This window comes from Rhodofomes roseus (genome assembly GCF_022264815.1).
Source record: "Rhodofomes roseus strain CIRM-BRFM 1785 chromosome Unknown C8Q71scaffold_1, whole genome shotgun sequence".
NCBI classification, from domain to species: domain Eukaryota; kingdom Fungi; phylum Basidiomycota; class Agaricomycetes; order Polyporales; family Fomitopsidaceae; genus Rhodofomes; species Rhodofomes roseus.
Window position 1 is genome coordinate 1,166,069 of NW_025952957.1, and position 18,576 is coordinate 1,184,644.

The following is an 18,576-nucleotide window of genomic DNA, read 5'->3' on the forward strand; positions in this document are numbered from 1 at the left end:
ACCAACATCACCGAGGACAGCCGAGGACGCCGCAACGGACACTCGTAGACTGATCGTCAATTTGACCAACACGATGTTATCATAGGAAGATGGCACACCATGGCAGGAATAACAAACGCTGGTCAAAGCGGTGCTAATATGACGACTGTTCGAGCGACGCCTGGAAATGGAACACTGTGTCTGGTCTAGTCGCTGAATCTACACAGTGAGTTCATGCTTCAGGCCCAGGACTGGTCGTGGATCATGATGTATACCGGTCGCCAGCAGAGTTGCCCAGACTGCGCCGAGTTCAACATCGGCGGCACCCAGTAGCTTTCTCATCAAGTGGGAATTTCACTGGACAGATAGAAACAGCATGCCACCAGCAGTGGAAGCAAAGTGTAACCAGAAGGCAATGATTAGACAGGTCTTAAGTATGAGTGGTCTAAGCCGCAGCGCCAAGCGCTGGCGAGCCACAGTGACACCGCACACAATAGCCAGGCACGTGATGCGCCTCGATGTGGCACTGGTGTTCAGCGCGAGCAACGCTGCGGCTCAAGACTCTCCACCGACGACCACCCGACGGCTGTCCTTACTTCTCTTCCTCCCCAGCTATTCCCGGCTTCAACGCGCACACAGGTCACTCGACACCTATCAGAGAAGGCTCCGGTTCTCTGGACGTCAAGGCAATTCTTGCGCCACAATTTGCGTTGCTCCGCGCTCCAGTCATACGCTATGGACGTAGTCGACAAGGTTCGGCGATGTCTGTCGAAATGGGACAATGGGGGTTTTGAGCAATGGTGCGCACCTGAAAGTTGTGCATATACCCTCATAACTGAGACTGTATCCGTAGCGTCAACCTCGTCGTGGGGCCTCATTCCAGCCCCGCGGATCCGGACTCTAATGATACACTAACCACCGTATACCACGCGTTGCTCGTGTCTACCCTCACGAGCTGGCCCGCACAGCCTGCACTGACAGTCGACGCCTTCCTGAAGTTTGTGCGGTCGATGTTCGAGCGCCTCCCGTCATCGTCGTCGACTGCCTCCGGCTCACCGAACGCGGTGCCATTCAGTGAACTGCTGGTGGACGTCGTGTGGTCTGTAGACGCGGAGTTGGAGGATATCATCTCAGACGCGAAGACGGCGCTCGCTGAAGAGCAGAAGGGCGCAGACTCGAGCAAATCGTTCGACAGGGATGCTGTGGCGAAGGGCCTCCGTACGAAGCAATCTGCGGAGGAGGACAAGGAGACCATGGCTGGAATCGTTCGGAGACTACTTGTGCGTGTTGATGTTTCTTTGACGCTTTGCATAGTATTGAAGGTGCTCGTATAGTCGTTGGACATTCTGGACCCAGGTGTATGCAGAGAGCGTCTCGACCTCGGTCTCGTCGCGAATGTTGGTCTTGTCCCCGACAAGCTTGCCTTCGAGAAGAAGGAGATTCGTACAAGGACCGGACTTTTGTGAGTCAAATTCCCAACGCACGCAGCCGTACGTGAATTGACCGTCATACAGTTACAAGCAGAACAAGTTCAATCTCCTTCGAGAGCAATCGGAAGGCTATAGCAAGCTCGTTACGGAGTTGACAAGCTGCCTGGGTCCACCGCATTCTCCTATAACGGGGCACCCAACAGAGTCTCGTACAGCCATTGAAGCGCGGGCGCGCCCGGCCTGGGAGCGCATTGTCGGGCTCATAGGATATTTCGACCTGGACCCCAACCGCGCGCTGGACGTCATCTTGGACGTCTTCTCTACTCACTTGGCCACACATCACATTTTCTTCACTGCGTTCTTGTCATTTTCTCCTTGGTCGCTCCGACCCCAGCATCTACGCAAGCGAGCCGAAGATGAGATGGCTGTCGAGTCAGACCCGCAGCGATACCGTGGTAAAAGTCTGGATGAGGTTCTGGCCCTCGCCGAGAGTCCGAGTGGGGAGATCCACCCACCTCCAGCGGCCAACAAGGGTACCAACTCGCGCGTCCTGGCTCAAGTGTTGGGATTCAAGTTCACGCACTATCAGGTCGGTACCATTCACTGACGACGATGCCACCTCTAACTCTTGCTCAGCTTCCAGAAGTGAATGAAACTGTGCCGCGCGCCTTGTACCTGATGACTGCTATTCTCATTCGGGAAGAATTCCTCTCCTTGGAGGATTTGCTGCTTCACGTATGTCTGTCCTACAGAGATCTAAAGTTGGTACTCAGAGCTAGGATATGCAGATAACGCCAAGTGATGAAGATATGGAGGGTGTCCACAAACACTACCTTGCAAAAGTCGAAGAGCGGATATCGAATGCCAAAGTCAGTCAGCTCGCGATGGCTGCACCTCTCGAGTCTTCGGGTGCGCCTCCCAAGGCCAAGGGCACTCCGGCTCCGGAGCCAAAGGAAGCAAAGGAGCCTTCTAACCAGAAGCTCGGGCTTTTGAACGCGTTGCTTGCTGTCGGGGCTCTCAGACCGGCGATCGCCTTGCTCTCCAAGTGGCCCTGGATGGTCGATGCGTTCCCGGAGATCGCTGACCTCATCATCCGTGTGCTGCAGCACTCCATCACTCCCTTGTATGAGTCCAACGGCAACGCGAAACGGACTACGAGCTTCACCAAACCGCGCGCTCGGTACGGATCGACAGGCATCGTCTCGCTCGTCGAACGCAGGCCACACCTGACTCTGTGGGCTCCTACACCCCCCAGCACGAGTCATATCGACTTCGTCTTCTTTTTCCCGGATTGGACACAACGCGTCCCAGTATGCTCCACCCTCGACGATTTGGTGGACGTGATAGACCCCTTGATGAAGTTCATTGGCCTGCATGTCTCTAGAGATCCGGCGTACCTAACGAAGTTTCTTCGTCTTGGTCGAACACACATGACAACGACGGTAAGAATTTGCCCACTCGTCCTCTGGGTACTTTCTTATGCAAGCGACAGGTTACCATCGATCCGGAAACGAAGAAGCCTGTAGGGACACCTGATCCTGATCACCCGATCCGGCAGTTCTGGTTCAAGATTCTACGGCTCTATCTACTACCAGCTTTGCCCCTCATTCGTGGAAATGCAGTGTGCACCGTCGAGGTCTGGAATATCATGCGACAGTACGAGACCACTCTCCGCTGGCAGTTATACGGCGAGTGGAAGACGAGCACCTACAAATCACATCCGGAGCTTCGCGTACGACACGTCCAATCCGATCGGGAGTCCAAAGGCATCCTTCGCCGCCTATCGCACAACACGATCGACTCGTTGTCTGGTACGGTGGCAAAGCTGGCGCATTCGAATCCTTGCATATTCTTCACGAACGCGGTCAACCAGATCATGGCCTATGACAACCTGGCAGGCGTGGTCATTCAAGCCCTGAACTACGTCACGATCATGGGCTTCGATGTCCTCGTGTTCGTCATCCTGGACGCCATGGCCAACCCTGACAAGGAGCGCGTAAAGGACGATGGTGTTAACACTTCAGATTGGCTGCAGAGTGAGTGTGCAATCTCACCGATATATGTGGCCCTTGCTAAGTCATGATCCAGGTATCGCATCTTTCACAGGAATGCTATTCCGTCGGTACAGTGCGGATCTGACTCCACTCCTGAAGTACATCGTGCATCAGCTGCACAATGGCCAGACCACCGAGATCGTTGTCCTCCGCGAGTTGATCTGGAAGATGGCTGGTATCGAACCACTACCTAGCTTGTCAGACGCCCAGGTAGCAGCCATGGCAGGTGGACCCACTTTGCGTATCGAGGCAGTCGCTTCGGCGACTCGAGGTGCGCGGCTAGATCCAGGTGATGCGGTTCTGAAGGGTCCCCAACGGCTGGGCAAGGCATTACTGGAGTCCAACCTCGCTCTGCCTCTACTCATACAAGTAGCACAACAACGGCAGTCTTGTGTATATCAAGCGCCCAATGCATACCTGAAGTCGTTGGCCAGTCTCTACGATACTGTGAGCGCATTCTTCCTCATTGAAGCACACTGGCTCATTACCTTCCCAGACACATGGCGTATTGCTCCAATACCTGGACCTGCTCACGACGCCGACGGTGGTATCGTCTCAAGATTATGCTCAGAAGATCGTCTTATCCCTCTCCGAACTCCATGAGAAGTATGGTATCTCTGCTCCTATTTGCATGCAGATCATACGCCCAATGCTCAATATCTCCATACGTGTAAGTTTCGGTAGTAATTTAAACTTTGCTAGCAGGGCTAATGTGACATTCAGACTTCTGCGTTGGAAATGGAAGAGAAGGAGCGTCTGCTAAGCGAGGAGGCAGAAAGGCGACTCAGAGCTACTCTGAACGCAAAGCGAGAGCCCAATTCAGCATCCAGGGTCGCTTCTCCCAACATTGGCGAATCATCTGCCGCTGGTGATGCTTCGCAGGATGCGAAGTCGCATTCGGGGGACATGAATGTGGAAAGCTCTGACAATGGCGGTGCGACGGCCGCGCGACCAGAGGTGAGCTTCCTGAATTTGCTCTGGGTCTGATACTTACACATCTCATTACAGAACCCTTGGCTGCCGGAGTTGAACGCCCTGTTCGACGACGTCAGGAAGATTGCGCCTCCGCTCGCAGCGCAGTACATTGGGTGAGTTCGTCAGGATTGTCATAGCACACATGCCTAACGCATCCACGCACAGACCTGGTTTCTATCTGACGTTCTGGCAGTTGTCGACATATGAGTTGGCCCCTCCCGCTTCGCGATACGATGAGGAGTGTTCTACTCTGCGAACCCTTAGCCGTCAAGAGGACTCGAAGTATATCGCGGCTGACCGTTCCTCCGATCGTACCAAACGACAAGTGGCACCCCTGCATCGAGAGAAGCGAAGCCGCTATAATACGTTCATCACTCTGCTTGGACAGGAGTTAAAGGAGCAAACGGCGGTCCGCGGCTTTACTATCAAACGCCTTGCACGGGAAAAGCAGCATTGGTTTGCGCATTGTACGTCACTACGTCCTAGACTACTACGCATTGGCTAACCTTCTGCCAGGTCTTGGCATCAATTCTACCTCCCTGGGACAAGCATTGGTCGATTATTGCTTCCTACCGAGGTGTCTTCTATCGCCGATGGACGCCGACTACTGTGCACAATTCATCAAGTCAATTCATGCACTCGGCACCCCGGGCTTTCCTACTGTTACATGCTGGGATCGAGTACGTATCACCGCATTTCCACTGTCGACACAAGATTCACAGTGTCCACAATACAGCTCATCAGTGACCAGATGAAAGGCGTTATCTTTTCGTGCAGCGAATACGAAAGCCGAAATTATGGTATGCAAGCATCTCATTTTCTGCCCACGCGTATCTGACGACTTTGTTCAGCTCGTTTCATACATGCAATTTTGAGTGATGCATGGAAGTGGTGGCAAGATGAGGCATTGTATCATCAAGAAAATTGCACGAAGACCGGCGGGAAGACCACCATGCTCCCCGGCATCACTAGGCGTCAGTATACCAAGGCTGTTCTTGCCGAAGAAGATCTGCTCCTATGGCCAGACTGGAGAAAGCTCCTCAAAAAATGGCACTACAAGATGACATTGGTACGTGACTGGACGGACTGCGTTGGTGCATGAGGCTAAGTTGTCATGTAGTGTCTTTGTCACTGCATCCAGACGGGGGAGTTTATGAACGTATACAACGCGATCATAGTTCTCAAGGAGGTCCTTCCTGTTTTCCCTATCGGTGCTGTCCACAATATGTCAGGGTCAAACATTCGCACAGAGATGGAGCGATTCTTGGCGAGGGAGACCCGTGGCGACCTCAAGATCTTAGGCAGGGCGTACGTCTAAGTCTATATTCATCCACCTCGCAATAGTCTCAGTCTGTTTCAGGTACTTGGCTAGCCTCATGAAGCGGGAATCGGTGTGGAAAGGACCGCCGTCCCCTCCCAAGGTGGGTCGTTGACCATAGTACTGTTGTTTCAACACGTCTTGACACGATGGTCTAGCCTACGGCTGCGGACGTGAACAAAACTCGTACCAGCACGCCGACTACTGCTGCGTCAACGGAGAGTCGTTCGCAGCATGTTGTTTCTACTCCAAGCGTACCATCCGCTCCTCGGGCGCAACTAGCAGCCACCAATGGTTCCTCGAATGCACAATCAGACAGGTCCCTTTCCTCCATGAAAGCGGCCATGGACAGGTTTGTCGCACACACATTACCAACGCGTTCCAGCTCATGGCTTTTGGCAGTGTACCTCGTCCGGAAGTTGTGAAGAGAATCAGACCCGAGCCGAAGGCGGATGCAGATGGGGCCAACGCACCGGCCAAGACGCAGGTACAAGAGCGGTCCGATGCCATGGAGGTCGACGCACCCGACTCGCGACCCAACGGCCAAGTGACGACGGCTAGTAAGTCTGGCGAGGCATCAAACCAGTCAACGGCCCCATCTGCCTCGGTTCCCACTGCACCGTCGAACAAAGACATGACCCGCGTCGCCCAAGAGGCTCGACCGTCGTCGCCCGCCCACGCTCCCAACGGTCGTCCGGGTTCAATGTCTCAGCTGCCTCGCATCCCCATTACTGTGGAGCAGAGACGCGGCGACGCTGGCCATGCTATGCCCCCACCCTCTATTCCAAGCCAAACGGTGTCTGCCCAAGAACTCAGAGAGACCGCCAGGGGCGGCCGCGGACCAGGTGATCGCTCGGACGAACGTTCAGTCTCATCTACCGAGCCGCGTGGTCCGGCGAGCGTACCTATCCCGCCGTCTCCTGCACATCGCCGCCGTTCGCCATCTCCACCGAGCCGGCCAGGGACAAGGAACCCGAGTGTAGAGAGTCGGGCCAGTGGTGGCCGGCGGTCCGATCGTGCTGAAGACAGACGGTCTGAAAGAGAAAGTCGCACGGATGGCCGCGATCATACCCGGCGTGAAGGTCAGTCGCATACAAGGGAGCGAAGTTCCCGCAGTACGCGCGACTCGGAACGCGAGAAGGACGGCGAAAGGGACCGGGAAAGAGGTCGGGATCGTCACGGAGAGAGGGATCGTGTGCGCGAACGGGAGAGGGAGAGGGAACGCGAGAGGGAACGCGAGAAAGACTCCCATCGCGACCGCGACCGTGAACATCGCGACCGGGAGCGAGACCGTGGTGACCGTGACAGGGACAGACACAGGGACAGGCATCGCACGGACGAGAAGGACCGCGATAGCAGGAAGGAGCGAGATGCAGCTCGGAATGCTCCAGCGGCGACTGCTGTACCGCCTGTGGACGAGCGTGGCTTGCCCGCCCGACCCGAACCACCGCGACATCGTGATGGCGACGAGTCTCTCGGGAAGAGAAGGCGGCCTACCGATGACGAGGTATGTTACTTGGGCCCCTCTTCCATCGGCTGCTAACTGATATATAGTCTGATCGCGCTTCAAAGCGGGCTTCGCGCAAGGAAAGGGACCACGAAGAACGAACTCGTCGCTCGTCTGAGAAGGAAGGCCGGGCTCGCGAGTCGGACCGTCGCCGGAAGGAGCGCGACCAAGGCGAGAGTGACAGCAAGAACCTCTCTGTCGATACCAAGGTGCGTTAAACAAACCAAACTCCCAATTGGTGTATGCATCTGAGACGTCTCAATAGCTTGGCGACAAACGCATTCCCGAGGGCCCCTCGTCGGCCTCCGCTAGGTCACTGCCACCGACCACGCCGTCTGCTCCCCGTGCGATGGCTTCCGCAGATGCCTCTAGGCTGGGCAGGGCAGATCCCGGACCCACGCGGGACAGAGATTGGAAGAGGGATCAACCCAGTGGTCCTCAAGACGCTCCGCCGGGTCCTGGTGGTACGCTGCGCTCGCGAATTAGTGACAAGGAGGCGCCCAGGTCTCTTCCGCAAGCCCCGTCGAGCTACCGCTCCGAGTCTGCCAATGACCGCAATGCCGAACCGTCAGGAAGGGACGAGGAGCGCGATGGTAGTCGCAAGCGAACGCTTTCAGGTGAGCATCGCACGAGATACTGTATAGATCTTTCGCTCATTGCCGACGACAGAACGGGAGAAGGACACTGGTGACGCTGCGGGGGCAAGTGCTGAGCAGACGCAACCTTCGAAACGACCTCGTATTAAACGTGACCGCTACAGTACTCCATCGCACGGTCTCGCAAAGAAGCTACTCCCTATCGACGCAGAGAAGACCCGGGCACGCAACAGTTGATGTCGCTCTACTACGCATAGCTCTGTATAATGTAGCATATTTTACTGATACTGTATCATTATTGGCTTAGCTTGATCCAGAATCCACAATAGTCGTACAGCTGGTTTGAACTTGTGTGATCTCAAAGTATAAGGATAATGCAATGTTGAACTGAGGGGAGATGCAAGATGATTGATGAGTTGAATCATATCCGAGTTGAATCGTGGGGCTGTCGGATGACCAGTGCGACCACTCAGCGACCTTTAATGAGTGTCAAAAACTCTTCGCGAGTTTTTTGTTGTGTGCGGAAACATCCGAGCATGCATGACGTGACGGTCATAGAACCTGGCTTCTGGACGCCGCGCATCGTCATGCAAAGATGCCTATACGGTGGTGAGATGGCGGTGCTTATCACGAGGCGGAGGACTCACGTCGCTTCCATTACAACGGCGACACCACGAGGCTTAATTGCTTCCTGGACAGCAAGCGCAATTTGTTTGGTGAGGCGCTCCTGGACTTGCAGGCGTCGGGCAAAGGTCTCAGCGATGCGCGCCAGCTTCGATAGGCCAAGCACAAGATTGTTGGGGATATACGCTATTGCGATCTAAACCCGACTTGCTGGTCAGCTGCGAAGAGCTCGGGACACACGTCCGACACACCTTCCCCATGAATGGAACGAGATGGTGCTCGCATAAGCTCGCGATGTCAATGTCCCGAACTATGACCATCTCTTCGTGATCTTCAGCGAAAATAGCATCGTGGATGACATCTGCAAGCCAAACACGTCACTAAGTCTCTCGGTAGCGTAGGATGAAAGGCATTCGCGGTACCTGCGAGGCGTTCTTCGTACCCACGAGTCATCCACATGAGCGCCTGGGCATAACGCTCTGGCGTTTTCAGGAGGCCTTCCCTGTCGGGATCCTCGCCAATGCATTCGAGAATGGTGCGGACGGCCCCGACGAGTTTCTGTTCTCGTTCAGCCTTTTCAGCCGGTGTCGCATGCAATCGAGCCACCGTCGACTTCGCTAAATACGCCTCTTTTAGACTAATTGGCGGACGGCAAGGGTTCACGCGTCTCACCAGGCCACCCCAAGCCATTTGGGTCGGGTAGCGGGCTGTCGCCTCCCACTCTGGAGGTCGAGGCTAGCAGGGGCGTGGAATGACCTGAAGCGGGTCTGAAGCCGTACCCTTCACGGACATGCGGACTCCACGCGGATCTCCCTAGGCCAGGAGACGGCAAAGACATGACTTGATCGCTGTGCTCGCCGTCGTGCGGATCGGCGTCGTCGGTTCGGGCCTGCTGGCTGAGCTGGAGGCGCTGGAGGCTCTCGGAGAGCAGCTCGCCGTGGGTGGAGGGGGTGGACATGGCTGTGAAACAGAAAGGTTGGTTTTGGTGGAAATGCGCATGTCGCAAAACTTCTCACCGTCGCGGGTGGGATGTCGGATGGACAGGAGGAGGCGTGCGAGCACGTGGGATGCGCCTTGTCCGGAAAAGGAAAGTGCGGCAGCCGCGCTTGGGCAGGCGTCCGCCACAGCCGCTCTTTGTGTGCCACATCCGGCTATCTCAAAGGCAGCTCACACTGGCCCAACACTGCCCAGATGAGCGCGTCGCAAATTTCATCTGTCGGCCTGCGTGCGACTAGCCGCAGACTCCTGTCTTTCTTCCCAACTGCGAGTCCCATTTGATCCGGCTCATCCACCTGATGTGATAGCCCCTTCATACTTACGCAGGCCTCGGTGCGAGCTTCCCATAAATCGCCTCTCCTCTCCGAGGGAATGAAGGCGCTAGGGATCTCATCTTACGGAAGTCCTCCAGAACAAAAAGACAGCCTGACGTGGGACCCAAGCCCCAACGGGACTGGCGGAACCTCTTAAAGCAGTTACGTATGTAGGTGTCTGTCGGACCGTTCGTCGTCCTGCGGTATGTCACTCCGATCGCCTCTCGCTGCTCTGCGGAACCTATGCCTCGGGACCGCCCACTCTTTCTCGACCGCCTGCCCCCGTGTCCGCCACGCCCCCGGTGTCCCACAAAAGCTGCACTCAACGTACGCCCATCCGGAGGGTTTATACGTGCTATGGGTCGCTTCCAGAAAACCTGGACCTGCAGGAGAAGCACTGCTTCCCGGCGCTCACCGCCCGTTCTGCGCCCGGAGCCTCAGTCTGGCCTGCGAGATTATTAGACTTTGTGTTGCAGACCTATTGCTCACCCTGTGGTCCCTCCACCCATGGAGATCGTTCCTGCTTGTTATTTTAGAACTTGTTCGCGGCGTCTTCCCTGCGTTTCGCGGTTATTCACAAGCCTTGCTTATCAATGAGGTTCGTATATATCCTCTCACCGACGACGACGTTCACTACAGCTACATTGATCAATAGCTTCAATCTCTTATATCTTCCAGTAATACCTCATGGACGTGTATAACTCGCCATGTAGGCGTCGAATTAAGTCGACTCGCCCTCGAGGCTCTAATTGATGCCATTGCGTAAGTACACTACGAGGTAGCTCGCAGAAGATCCCACTTACTCGTCCTACAGCACAGAAAACGAGAGCATCGTCTATGGATCAGCGAAATTCACGCTCGAATACAGACAAATGGAGAAGCGTCTCAAACTCGACCTCCCGACCCTAGCGGACCCCGAAATACGCGATTTATTCCGCGAGTCAGACCTATTCGTTCGCTCCTTCGGCGGGATGTCGAGCTTTGGTCTCTTCTCCACGTTCGACTTCATGCGGATATTGACCTCTATCTCCGAGCTTCTCTCTCACGCCCTCGTCCTATCGTCCTTGACATTTAGTAGGCCCCACCTAACGGCCTTTTGCTTCTCCGTCGTGACATCTTTGCTACCGCTCATCCTTCGGACGGCGAGGGCACACGGCTCGTGTCTTGACGAGACGATGGACCCTCAAGAATCCCGGGCTATCCATAAGCAAGAGAAAATGCGGTACCTAGCGCAAAGCGAGTCGTACCGGCAGGAATTGATATTCTTCGGTCTTGGGCCGTGGATCCTGCAGGGCTGGGCGAAGGCACGGAGAGCCGTACTTGGCTTGGAGCGACGGCAGACCGAGTGCGACGCGTCGTTACGGTGCCTCTTCTCTGTGGATCTGTCGAGCTTCGCCTTGTTCATGCAGAATGTATTTAGTGCTTAAATGCCTTCGTCCTGCGAGGCTGTCACTGATCCATCCTTTGTCTAGGTCCCCCTCATGCTTCTATACCGGTCACCGTCCGCGTCTCTCGGTCTCTTCACATTATATCAAACATCTGTGCAAGCAATAATTTTTACAACAGCAAACCTAATCCAGTCCGTGAGGATGGCGTACCAGGGGATTTTTTTAATGGGCGCGTTTTGTGCGGCTATGGAGATTGAGCCCGTCCTTCAGCCTAAGGGCCGGGATGTCCCCTTTGAGAGCTCTGGGAAGGGGATGAGGTTAGACATCAAGTGGGTGAACATTGTTTGACACTGCGCATACCTTACCACCTGCTCACCGGTCATCCAGAAACCTCACATATACCTACCCAGGGTGCGAGACTCCCGTACTGCGCCATGTCAGCTTGACTGTTGAGGCAGGAGAGACCGTGGCGATTGTCGGGTTCAATGGCTCAGGTGTGTAGGCACATGTGTACGGAGACATCTCAGGCTCCCTGGCCGCTGACTCGCCCGATGCAGGAAAATCCACCCTCGCAAAAATCCTGCTTCGCATCTACGACTTCGACAGCGGGCAGATCCTGGTCAATGGCGTCGACATAAGACACTACTCGCCGGAGGACTACCACTCGCGTTGTACGGCCGTCTTCCAGGACTTCGCGAAGTACAACAGTACTGCGCAGCAGAACATCGGAGTCGGGTACATCGACGAGATGCGCTGCACCCAGACGTTGGAAATGGCGATGCGTCTCGCCGGAGCGAGAGAGACCGTATGCTCGCTGCCTCTCGGCCTCAAGACGAAGCTCGACATAGTGGGTCAAGACGGCGGTGCATTCGATGGCGACCAGCTCGTCCAGGGCGGCGGACCCGCGTACGGTTGTCATGGCCTATCCGGCGGCGAGGTAGACGCTTATCTCATCTTGTCCCATGATCCTATTGACGAGCTATCCTTCGCACACAGTGGCAACGCATTGCTATCTCCAGAGCGTTTATGAGGGCCAGCCGGCCAGAAGTTGAACTGCTTGTTTTTGATGAGCCGGTGCGTCGGATACGGTCTCTGCAATAGCCTGAACATTACACGAGCCGTTCGCCCACAGACGTCTTCTCTCGATGCACACGCGCAGAAGCGCATCTTTGACAGCATCGAAAAAATAGCTTGCTCAGGCTCCAGCGAACGCAAGAAAAGCGTGCTCTTCATCACCCACCGCCTGTCGACAGCTCGAAGGGCTGACAAAATCGCCATGATGGAGAACGGCGTGAGTTCCTGGAAATTGCCGGTTGCCCTCCCTTCTCCTCTAACGAAGCTTCCAGACGATCTGTGAATTCGGAACCCACCAGGAGCTGCTCAGCCGTGATGGGAAGTACGCAGCACTATATCGAGCATCGATCTGACAAGAAGGCGGCGTGGATTAGCTCCATATAGAGCGTAGTACCCTGAGTGATGTAGATGAAAGTTTAAAAGTGAAGGCAAAATGTCACCTGTACGTGTACACATGCGATCGTAACGGAAATATGGCCTTCTCTTTTCCAATGCGCCTCCTACAGGAAGGTGATGTGCTGCTTCTCGCCCACGCATATATAGTTTACGCAAACTGTTTCACCGCAGTGTGAAAACAAATGAGAGAATGTATACAACATTGTTGGGGTGCACTGTGCCTACTTGATACATCGGTGGTCTCTAGACGGGTCCTTATCCTAGGTCATTACTGTATGCGTTTGTAAGAGTTGAAGTAAGTCAAGACCCCGTCCTGCAGGGCCGCATCCACGCCATTCGCGTCCGCTCCGGACGAGGTAGGTAGCTGGGCCAATTCCTCCTGGGTTCCGAACGTACCCACCAGCAGACCCAGGTCCTTCACACCCTGGATCAGAGAGGGGACTCGCACCTATTGAGAAGATTCAGTGCCGGCGGATGCCCAGACCAAGAACTGCACCCACCAAAAGCCCCGCATCCAATAGGACACCGAGTAAGTTGTTCGCCTTCGCAAAGTCGACAGCAGAGTCGAGGCTCGTAAATCGGTAATCACGGACGTCATCAACACCGAGCGCGGTAGCGCTGGGCAACCCGCGACTCTGCTCGCCGCATTGCGTAGCCAGGAAGACAGGGTCTGAGGAACAGGCACTGATCAACGGCGCCGTTCTGGCGGGCAGAACGAGATGCCACTTACAATTAGGCTGCTTCCAATTCAGCGCAGCGCAGGCGTCCGGCGAGAACGACGTAAAGACGACAGGACGGCGCCCCGCGGTGCCCTCTGGCGCTGTCGTGGTGTCATAGACCGTGCGCAGGAGAGAGTCCGTAACATCATTCAGGTCGAGCTGATGCCTCAGAGCGAGCCGCTCTCGGACGCGCTGGGGCGGATATGCCAATTCGAGGCAGATGCCGATAACTGCTGGGACGACCTGCGCCCAAGGGGGAAATTAAAAATGTTCTAGCGATCAGCGTTACGCCCGGGCACCGAGGATCGGAGGGCGACTAACCCTCAGGAGCTCTGCGAGCGAGATCATGCAGCCTGATATCAACTGTGACCACTGCAGCGGCGAGAGGGCCGGATTGTCCATTTGCATCATGCATTTCCCCGAACGCTGGGCCAGCGCCTCAAACTCTTGCAGTGTGAGATCGGCGACACCCAAGTGGTAGCCCTCCTCAGAGACTGGCCACTGCGCGAAGGCGACCGGGTGGAAGTCGCGCGTAACCTGCACGGTCACGTAAACGTAACTGCCTGTTACGGACGAGTGCGTCAGAGAGTGTCCAGACGCCACTGTGGTCGAGAGGTTTGATGGCGATGTGTGCACGGACGTCATCGATCGCCTCGATTGCTGTGATTTTGACGAGACCACTTTGGACGACGGCGTGTGCACAGGCGTAGCCAATGACTTCCAGTACGTTTCGACAGCTCCCCCAATCTCTAACGTAACCCCTCTGAAGGGGGTAATGATGTTCACCTCAAACGCTACCTGGACAAACCATTCAGCCTTATTGTCTTTCAGGAGGGCAAAACGCGGGATTTACCTCTCCAATGACATGTAGGCGGGGATCCAATATGGGCAGCACGAACGGATGCCCGTTCTGGATGCCCTGGAAAAAGTACGGCAGCGCCACCGCTCGCCCTATTGTTCTCGTACCGAAGTTCGGGTATAGCGAGAACTCGAGCGAAAGCGTGCTCGCCGAGGAGACCTGGAAGTTGAATGCGATCTTCTGGTCCCGGACAGGGAGCGGAACGCTGTACGGTGCCGATGTAATCGCCGGGGTAGCTGTCATGACGAGCTTGAGCATCGGGGACGAGTGTAGGTGCCGCTCATCGTACTGCGAGCCCGCGAGCGGTCGGCGGAGCGAGACAGTCTGTGGGGCCTCCGTACCGAAGCGCGATGTGAGGTGTCCGATCGTGACCTGTATGAGCGAAGTCTTGTCCAGATAGTTGTGCCCATATACCCGATACGGCATCATAGGCGGGGGCAGGTAGAGCGACGGGATAATGTCGATGTCAAACTCCGTCCCCGTCGACCGCTGCGTGTCCGTCAGAGGCGACTTCTGCGTGATGGGTGTCGGCCCCGGGGTAGTATTGGCTGCAGTCTCGAGCAACAGTGCGACGCATGGCCGGTGCCCATACCAGGCAGCGTAGTACAGCGCCGAGTTGCCCGACTCGTCGAAGCGATCTACTCGGCTGCCTACGTCGAGCAAACCCCTCAGGCAGGCATCGCGCCCATACCGAGCGGCATGGAAGAGCGGCGTCCACTCGTTGTACTTGTCCGGTATATCCCAGCCCTCGTGGCTGGCCAGTAGCTGCACGATCTCCGCGTGTCCCTCTTGCGCTGCGAGGTGTATGGGATACTCGCCGTTAGTGTTCGGGACGCTCGGGGCTCCGTGACCGAGTAGTAGCTTGACGACGTCGATATGACCTGCTCGTGCGGCCAGCGAGAGTGGTATCAGGTCTGCAGTGGGCGTCGAGCTCCGCACGGAGACCTTGCCGTCCTCGAGGAGGACCCGTACGCACCCGACGAAGCCTCTCAGAGTCGCGTACACGAGCGGCGTGCAGTTATCTACGTCAGTTATATCCGGCGGTAGGCCGACCTCGATGAGCCTTTTACATATCACGTCGTGGCCATACATCGCAGCATAGTGCAAGGCTGAGCGGCCATAGACATCCGTCTTGTTTGCCTGTACACCCTTCTCAAGGCAGATATTCACTAGCCTGAGCACGCCGACGATCGCGACTTCATGGAGGGATGTCCGGCCGTTGATGTCGTCAACGAACATGAAGTCAAAGGGGCCAGACGTCGACGCGAGGATTAGGTCCGCAAGATCGAGCGGCGCGTCGATGACAGCCTTCCAGAGCACGCGCGTGACGTGCATGTGCGCGCCGCGGGCCTGTGAGAGGGAATCGGAGTAGCGCACGAGCTCGCGGAGCGCATCGCGGTCGTGATCTGCGACGGCTTTGCGGAGGCTGCTCTCGAGGTCAAGGAAGGGCCCGAGGGGAACGTTCCGGTCTGTGCGCTCGATGCCGAGTTCGCGGCTGAGGATCTTCTCGTCTGCAAGTGAGCCTTCATAGCTGAGGCCTGTTGACAGGTCTGTGAGATCAAGGAGGCAGGCAGCGACCGTATCGGACATCTCGGAGATGAGCTGCATCGTCCATACGTGAGCGAGCGGTCTTCAGGCTGGGCGGAATACCCACCTGTCGATTGAAGACGGGCTGAACCTCGACCTGACGCGCAAGATAGAGCTCCTTGGTGGTCGATTTAGAGCGTTTATCCCATTTCTTGAGGATCTTGCGGAAACCGGTGGCGTTGATTTCCACAAATTGCTACATAGATGGCCCCGGTGTGTGCATCAGCTCGGCGACGAGGAGTATTTCATCTACCTGCAACTTTCCGAGGTCCCGCTCGAGGAGGCGGAACCCCTCTTCGACTGCGCTCCACTCGACGTTGTTCGTGATGTCGTCGGGCGAATCGGGCAGCACGCGCATGGCGGCGGCGCGCCGCTTTGAGAGCAGCGTCTCGAGGCGCAGCTTGAGCTCTGCCTCCTTCTCGAGGTAAAACGCGTTGATCTATGCGTCTGCGCGTTCAGCGGACGCGTGCGCCGCGCCGGAAAGCGGCTTACCTTTTCGAGTTCGCGCTCGAGTTTGAAGAAGAAAGCGGCCTTGTGGGCTTGGAAATATGGACCTCTGTCGTCATCTTGGCCAAGCGAGGCGAGGATAAATGGCTCCTCTGCCACGCCCGGTGTTGATACGCTCAGTTCTACTGTGGCGGGTACGGTCGTGCGACCGAACAGGTCACCCGGGCGGACGCTGCGGGCCATCCCCTCCGCCTCGGACGGGGGCCGGTTTGCCTCGAGCGAGGAGATGATCTTCTTGAGGGACTTGTAGTCGAGGTAGTACGCCGACCAGCCCGGGACCTGCTCTACCTGTATCTGCTTTCCGAACTGGGTGCGCGGAGAGGGAATGAGCGGGCGGTGGTCTGATACGACGCGCAGGGCGGGTGTACCTTCATGGCCGGCTGCTCGGGGGGCTACTACGGCGACAGGGCGGGGCGGGGGCGGGCGAGTCGGGAGGGCGTGCGCTGGAGGGCGTGCATGGACAGCGGAGGGGAGGTGGACGGGAGACTCAAGTACTCGCACTGTGCGCGGGCAGCATCCGGCCAGAGCGCCTGCGGGCGATTGGCGGCGCACGTGCGGACTTATCACTCGATCACCTCACGAACGTGCGTAGATCGCATCTCACTTCGCCGACGCTCCCTGGTCGAGCGCGGATTCGACTCGATGGCATTCAGACGAGGATCTTACGCAGCTCCCACACGCGCGCGGGCAGCAGCGTCACAGGACACCGCCCGTGCCTCTCTACATACGAGTATGCACACCGGTAGCAGAACACATACCCAGACGGCAGCGCCGTCGCATTCGCCAGCCCCCGCGAGCACAGCGCGCACTGTCCGTACGCCTTCTCGTCCACCGCTAGCCCCTGCGGGTGCGGCCGGGCTAAACTTGGCGGCGGAACCGCAGGCCCGAGCGGCGAGCTCGATAAGGCACGCGCCGGTGACGACGGAGAGTACCACCATTCCAGGAACTTCACGAAGAATATTGCCGTTGGCAATATCACGTTGAGCGAGTCCAGCAAGAGCCGGGGTGACGAGAGCAATAGCCGCCGCAAGCTCCGGAACACGCCCTGTGTGCGTGCCGGGTCTAGCTTGGGTTTCATCGCCTGCTGTGCGGCCCTCTGGAGAAGTATTATTGGCCGTTCGTGCGCTAAGCCATTTCACGTACCAAGTCGTCGATGCCCACCCGCCGCAGGTCTACGCCAATCCACGCCAACCACGGACGGTAGTGCGGTGTCTGGTCGAACAGATACGCAATGTTGTGCACGAGAAGCCACACTTCGAAGGTGGCATTAAGAAGCGGAAACACCGCTTTGTACATCCGGCGGAGGCGACCCGCGAAGCTCTGCGAACGTTCCCCTCAGTTTTACGTACGCGCACGCACCAGTGCACCAACGCACCTCCTCCGATAAAGCACGCGCCGTGCGGCTTGCCAAGCTCTCTTCGATCACCTCGGACTGTATCCCCCCACCGAGGTCTTCGTAGTATTCTTGCGCCTTCGTGCGCAGAAAGGGCAGGCCCACCTGACGCACCTCCGTCACGGCTGTGTGAACACGCGGAGACATGGGACTCACCAAGAAGATGAGCGACCGCAAGATCTCCCTGTCTCGGAGTCGCTCCTCGGGCAGTACGCCTGGCACTGCTGCCTTGGCTCGCTCCGTCTCGAACAGCGGCCGCCGCCGTCGTTTGAGCCCGTAGAAATTCTCTGAAAAGGATGCACCTGCGCACATTCGTATGGGGTATAATCAAGACAACATGCATAATGTCTCACCGTGCTTCCGAAGGTAATGTCTCTCCACAATTAACATCAGCAGCGCATAGAACTCTTCGTGCCGGTTCACGACGCGGATGAGGTACCGGGGGTATCGTTGCGCGAATACCTGAGTGACGGTAGCAATATATCATGAGAGCTACTCATCTTAGGCAGTACACTGGTCATGACTTACAGAGAGGACATATTTGAGGGCCGGCTGCAAGAGGTCCCGCAGTTGCTCCTGCGCAACGAGCTCAAAGAGCGTGGGCTTCAGAGGATCGTCGCCGGCGTCGTTGAAGAACTCCATGGTGGGTGTTACAACACTCTTTAGATCCCCAGACTTCGAGCCCTGGAGAGTACGGGCTGCAGCGGTCGGTGGACGTTCGTGGCGAAGCGCGCCGGTCCTGTCCCGATCGCGTTCCGCCTCACGCGACGGCCATGTGATTGCGCATGTGGCGAATCCGAGCAGCTCACAACAACTTTGAACCTCATTCTGTAGACCACCTATCCTTGAGGGTCCTCCTA

The 18,576-nt window shown here is 56.7% G+C and overlaps 4 protein-coding genes across 4 annotated transcripts; 2 read left to right on the forward strand and 2 right to left on the reverse strand.

The window, feature by feature from the left end:
* Positions 1-714: 714 nt before the first annotated feature.
* C8Q71DRAFT_697353 (transcription factor/nuclear export subunit protein 2-domain-containing protein) lies at positions 715-8,096 on the forward strand (the record flags this gene model as incomplete). The annotated part of the gene is made up of 22 exons (XM_047919962.1): positions 715-779; positions 833-1,259; positions 1,314-1,441; positions 1,494-1,998; positions 2,046-2,144; positions 2,198-2,851; positions 2,902-3,445; positions 3,498-3,910; positions 3,960-4,133; positions 4,187-4,420; positions 4,472-4,551; positions 4,604-4,905; positions 4,955-5,118; positions 5,175-5,238; positions 5,290-5,507; positions 5,559-5,746; positions 5,799-5,859; positions 5,915-6,108; positions 6,159-7,263; positions 7,311-7,472; positions 7,529-7,880; positions 7,933-8,096. 22 exons carry the CDS (start codon positions 715-717, stop codon positions 8,094-8,096), a joined length of 6,297 nt encoding a protein of 2,098 aa, XP_047784688.1.
* A 45-nt stretch (positions 8,097-8,141) lies between these two features.
* On the reverse strand, positions 8,142-9,545 carry C8Q71DRAFT_17449 (uncharacterized protein). The gene is made up of 5 exons (XM_047916761.1): positions 9,156-9,545; positions 8,906-9,100; positions 8,735-8,844; positions 8,507-8,679; positions 8,142-8,458 (listed from the first exon to the last, which is right to left on the reverse strand). The coding sequence occupies exons 1-5, from the start codon at positions 9,439-9,441 to the stop codon at positions 8,329-8,331; spliced, it is 894 nt and encodes a 297-aa protein (XP_047784689.1). The 5' UTR covers positions 9,442-9,545; the 3' UTR covers positions 8,142-8,328.
* On the forward strand, positions 9,505-12,958 carry C8Q71DRAFT_730395 (P-loop containing nucleoside triphosphate hydrolase protein). The gene is made up of 10 exons (XM_047922093.1): positions 9,505-10,391; positions 10,449-10,555; positions 10,608-11,205; positions 11,266-11,510; positions 11,569-11,675; positions 11,739-12,118; positions 12,178-12,255; positions 12,314-12,472; positions 12,528-12,808; positions 12,877-12,958. Exons 1-9 carry the CDS (start codon positions 9,999-10,001, stop codon positions 12,606-12,608), a joined length of 2,148 nt encoding a protein of 715 aa, XP_047784690.1. The 5' UTR covers positions 9,505-9,998; the 3' UTR covers positions 12,609-12,808; positions 12,877-12,958.
* Positions 12,920-18,358, reverse strand: C8Q71DRAFT_697783 (cyclin-dependent protein kinase inhibitor; the record flags this gene model as incomplete). The annotated part of the gene is made up of 14 exons (XM_047919987.1): positions 12,920-13,099; positions 13,152-13,321; positions 13,382-13,613; positions 13,692-14,168; positions 14,224-15,831; positions 15,884-16,012; positions 16,070-16,255; positions 16,309-16,706; positions 16,990-17,419; positions 17,467-17,643; positions 17,699-17,821; positions 17,873-18,018; positions 18,070-18,178; positions 18,245-18,358. The coding sequence occupies 14 exons, from the start codon at positions 18,356-18,358 to the stop codon at positions 12,920-12,922; spliced, it is 4,479 nt and encodes a 1,492-aa protein (XP_047784691.1).
* Between the last annotated feature and the right edge of the window lie 218 nt (positions 18,359-18,576).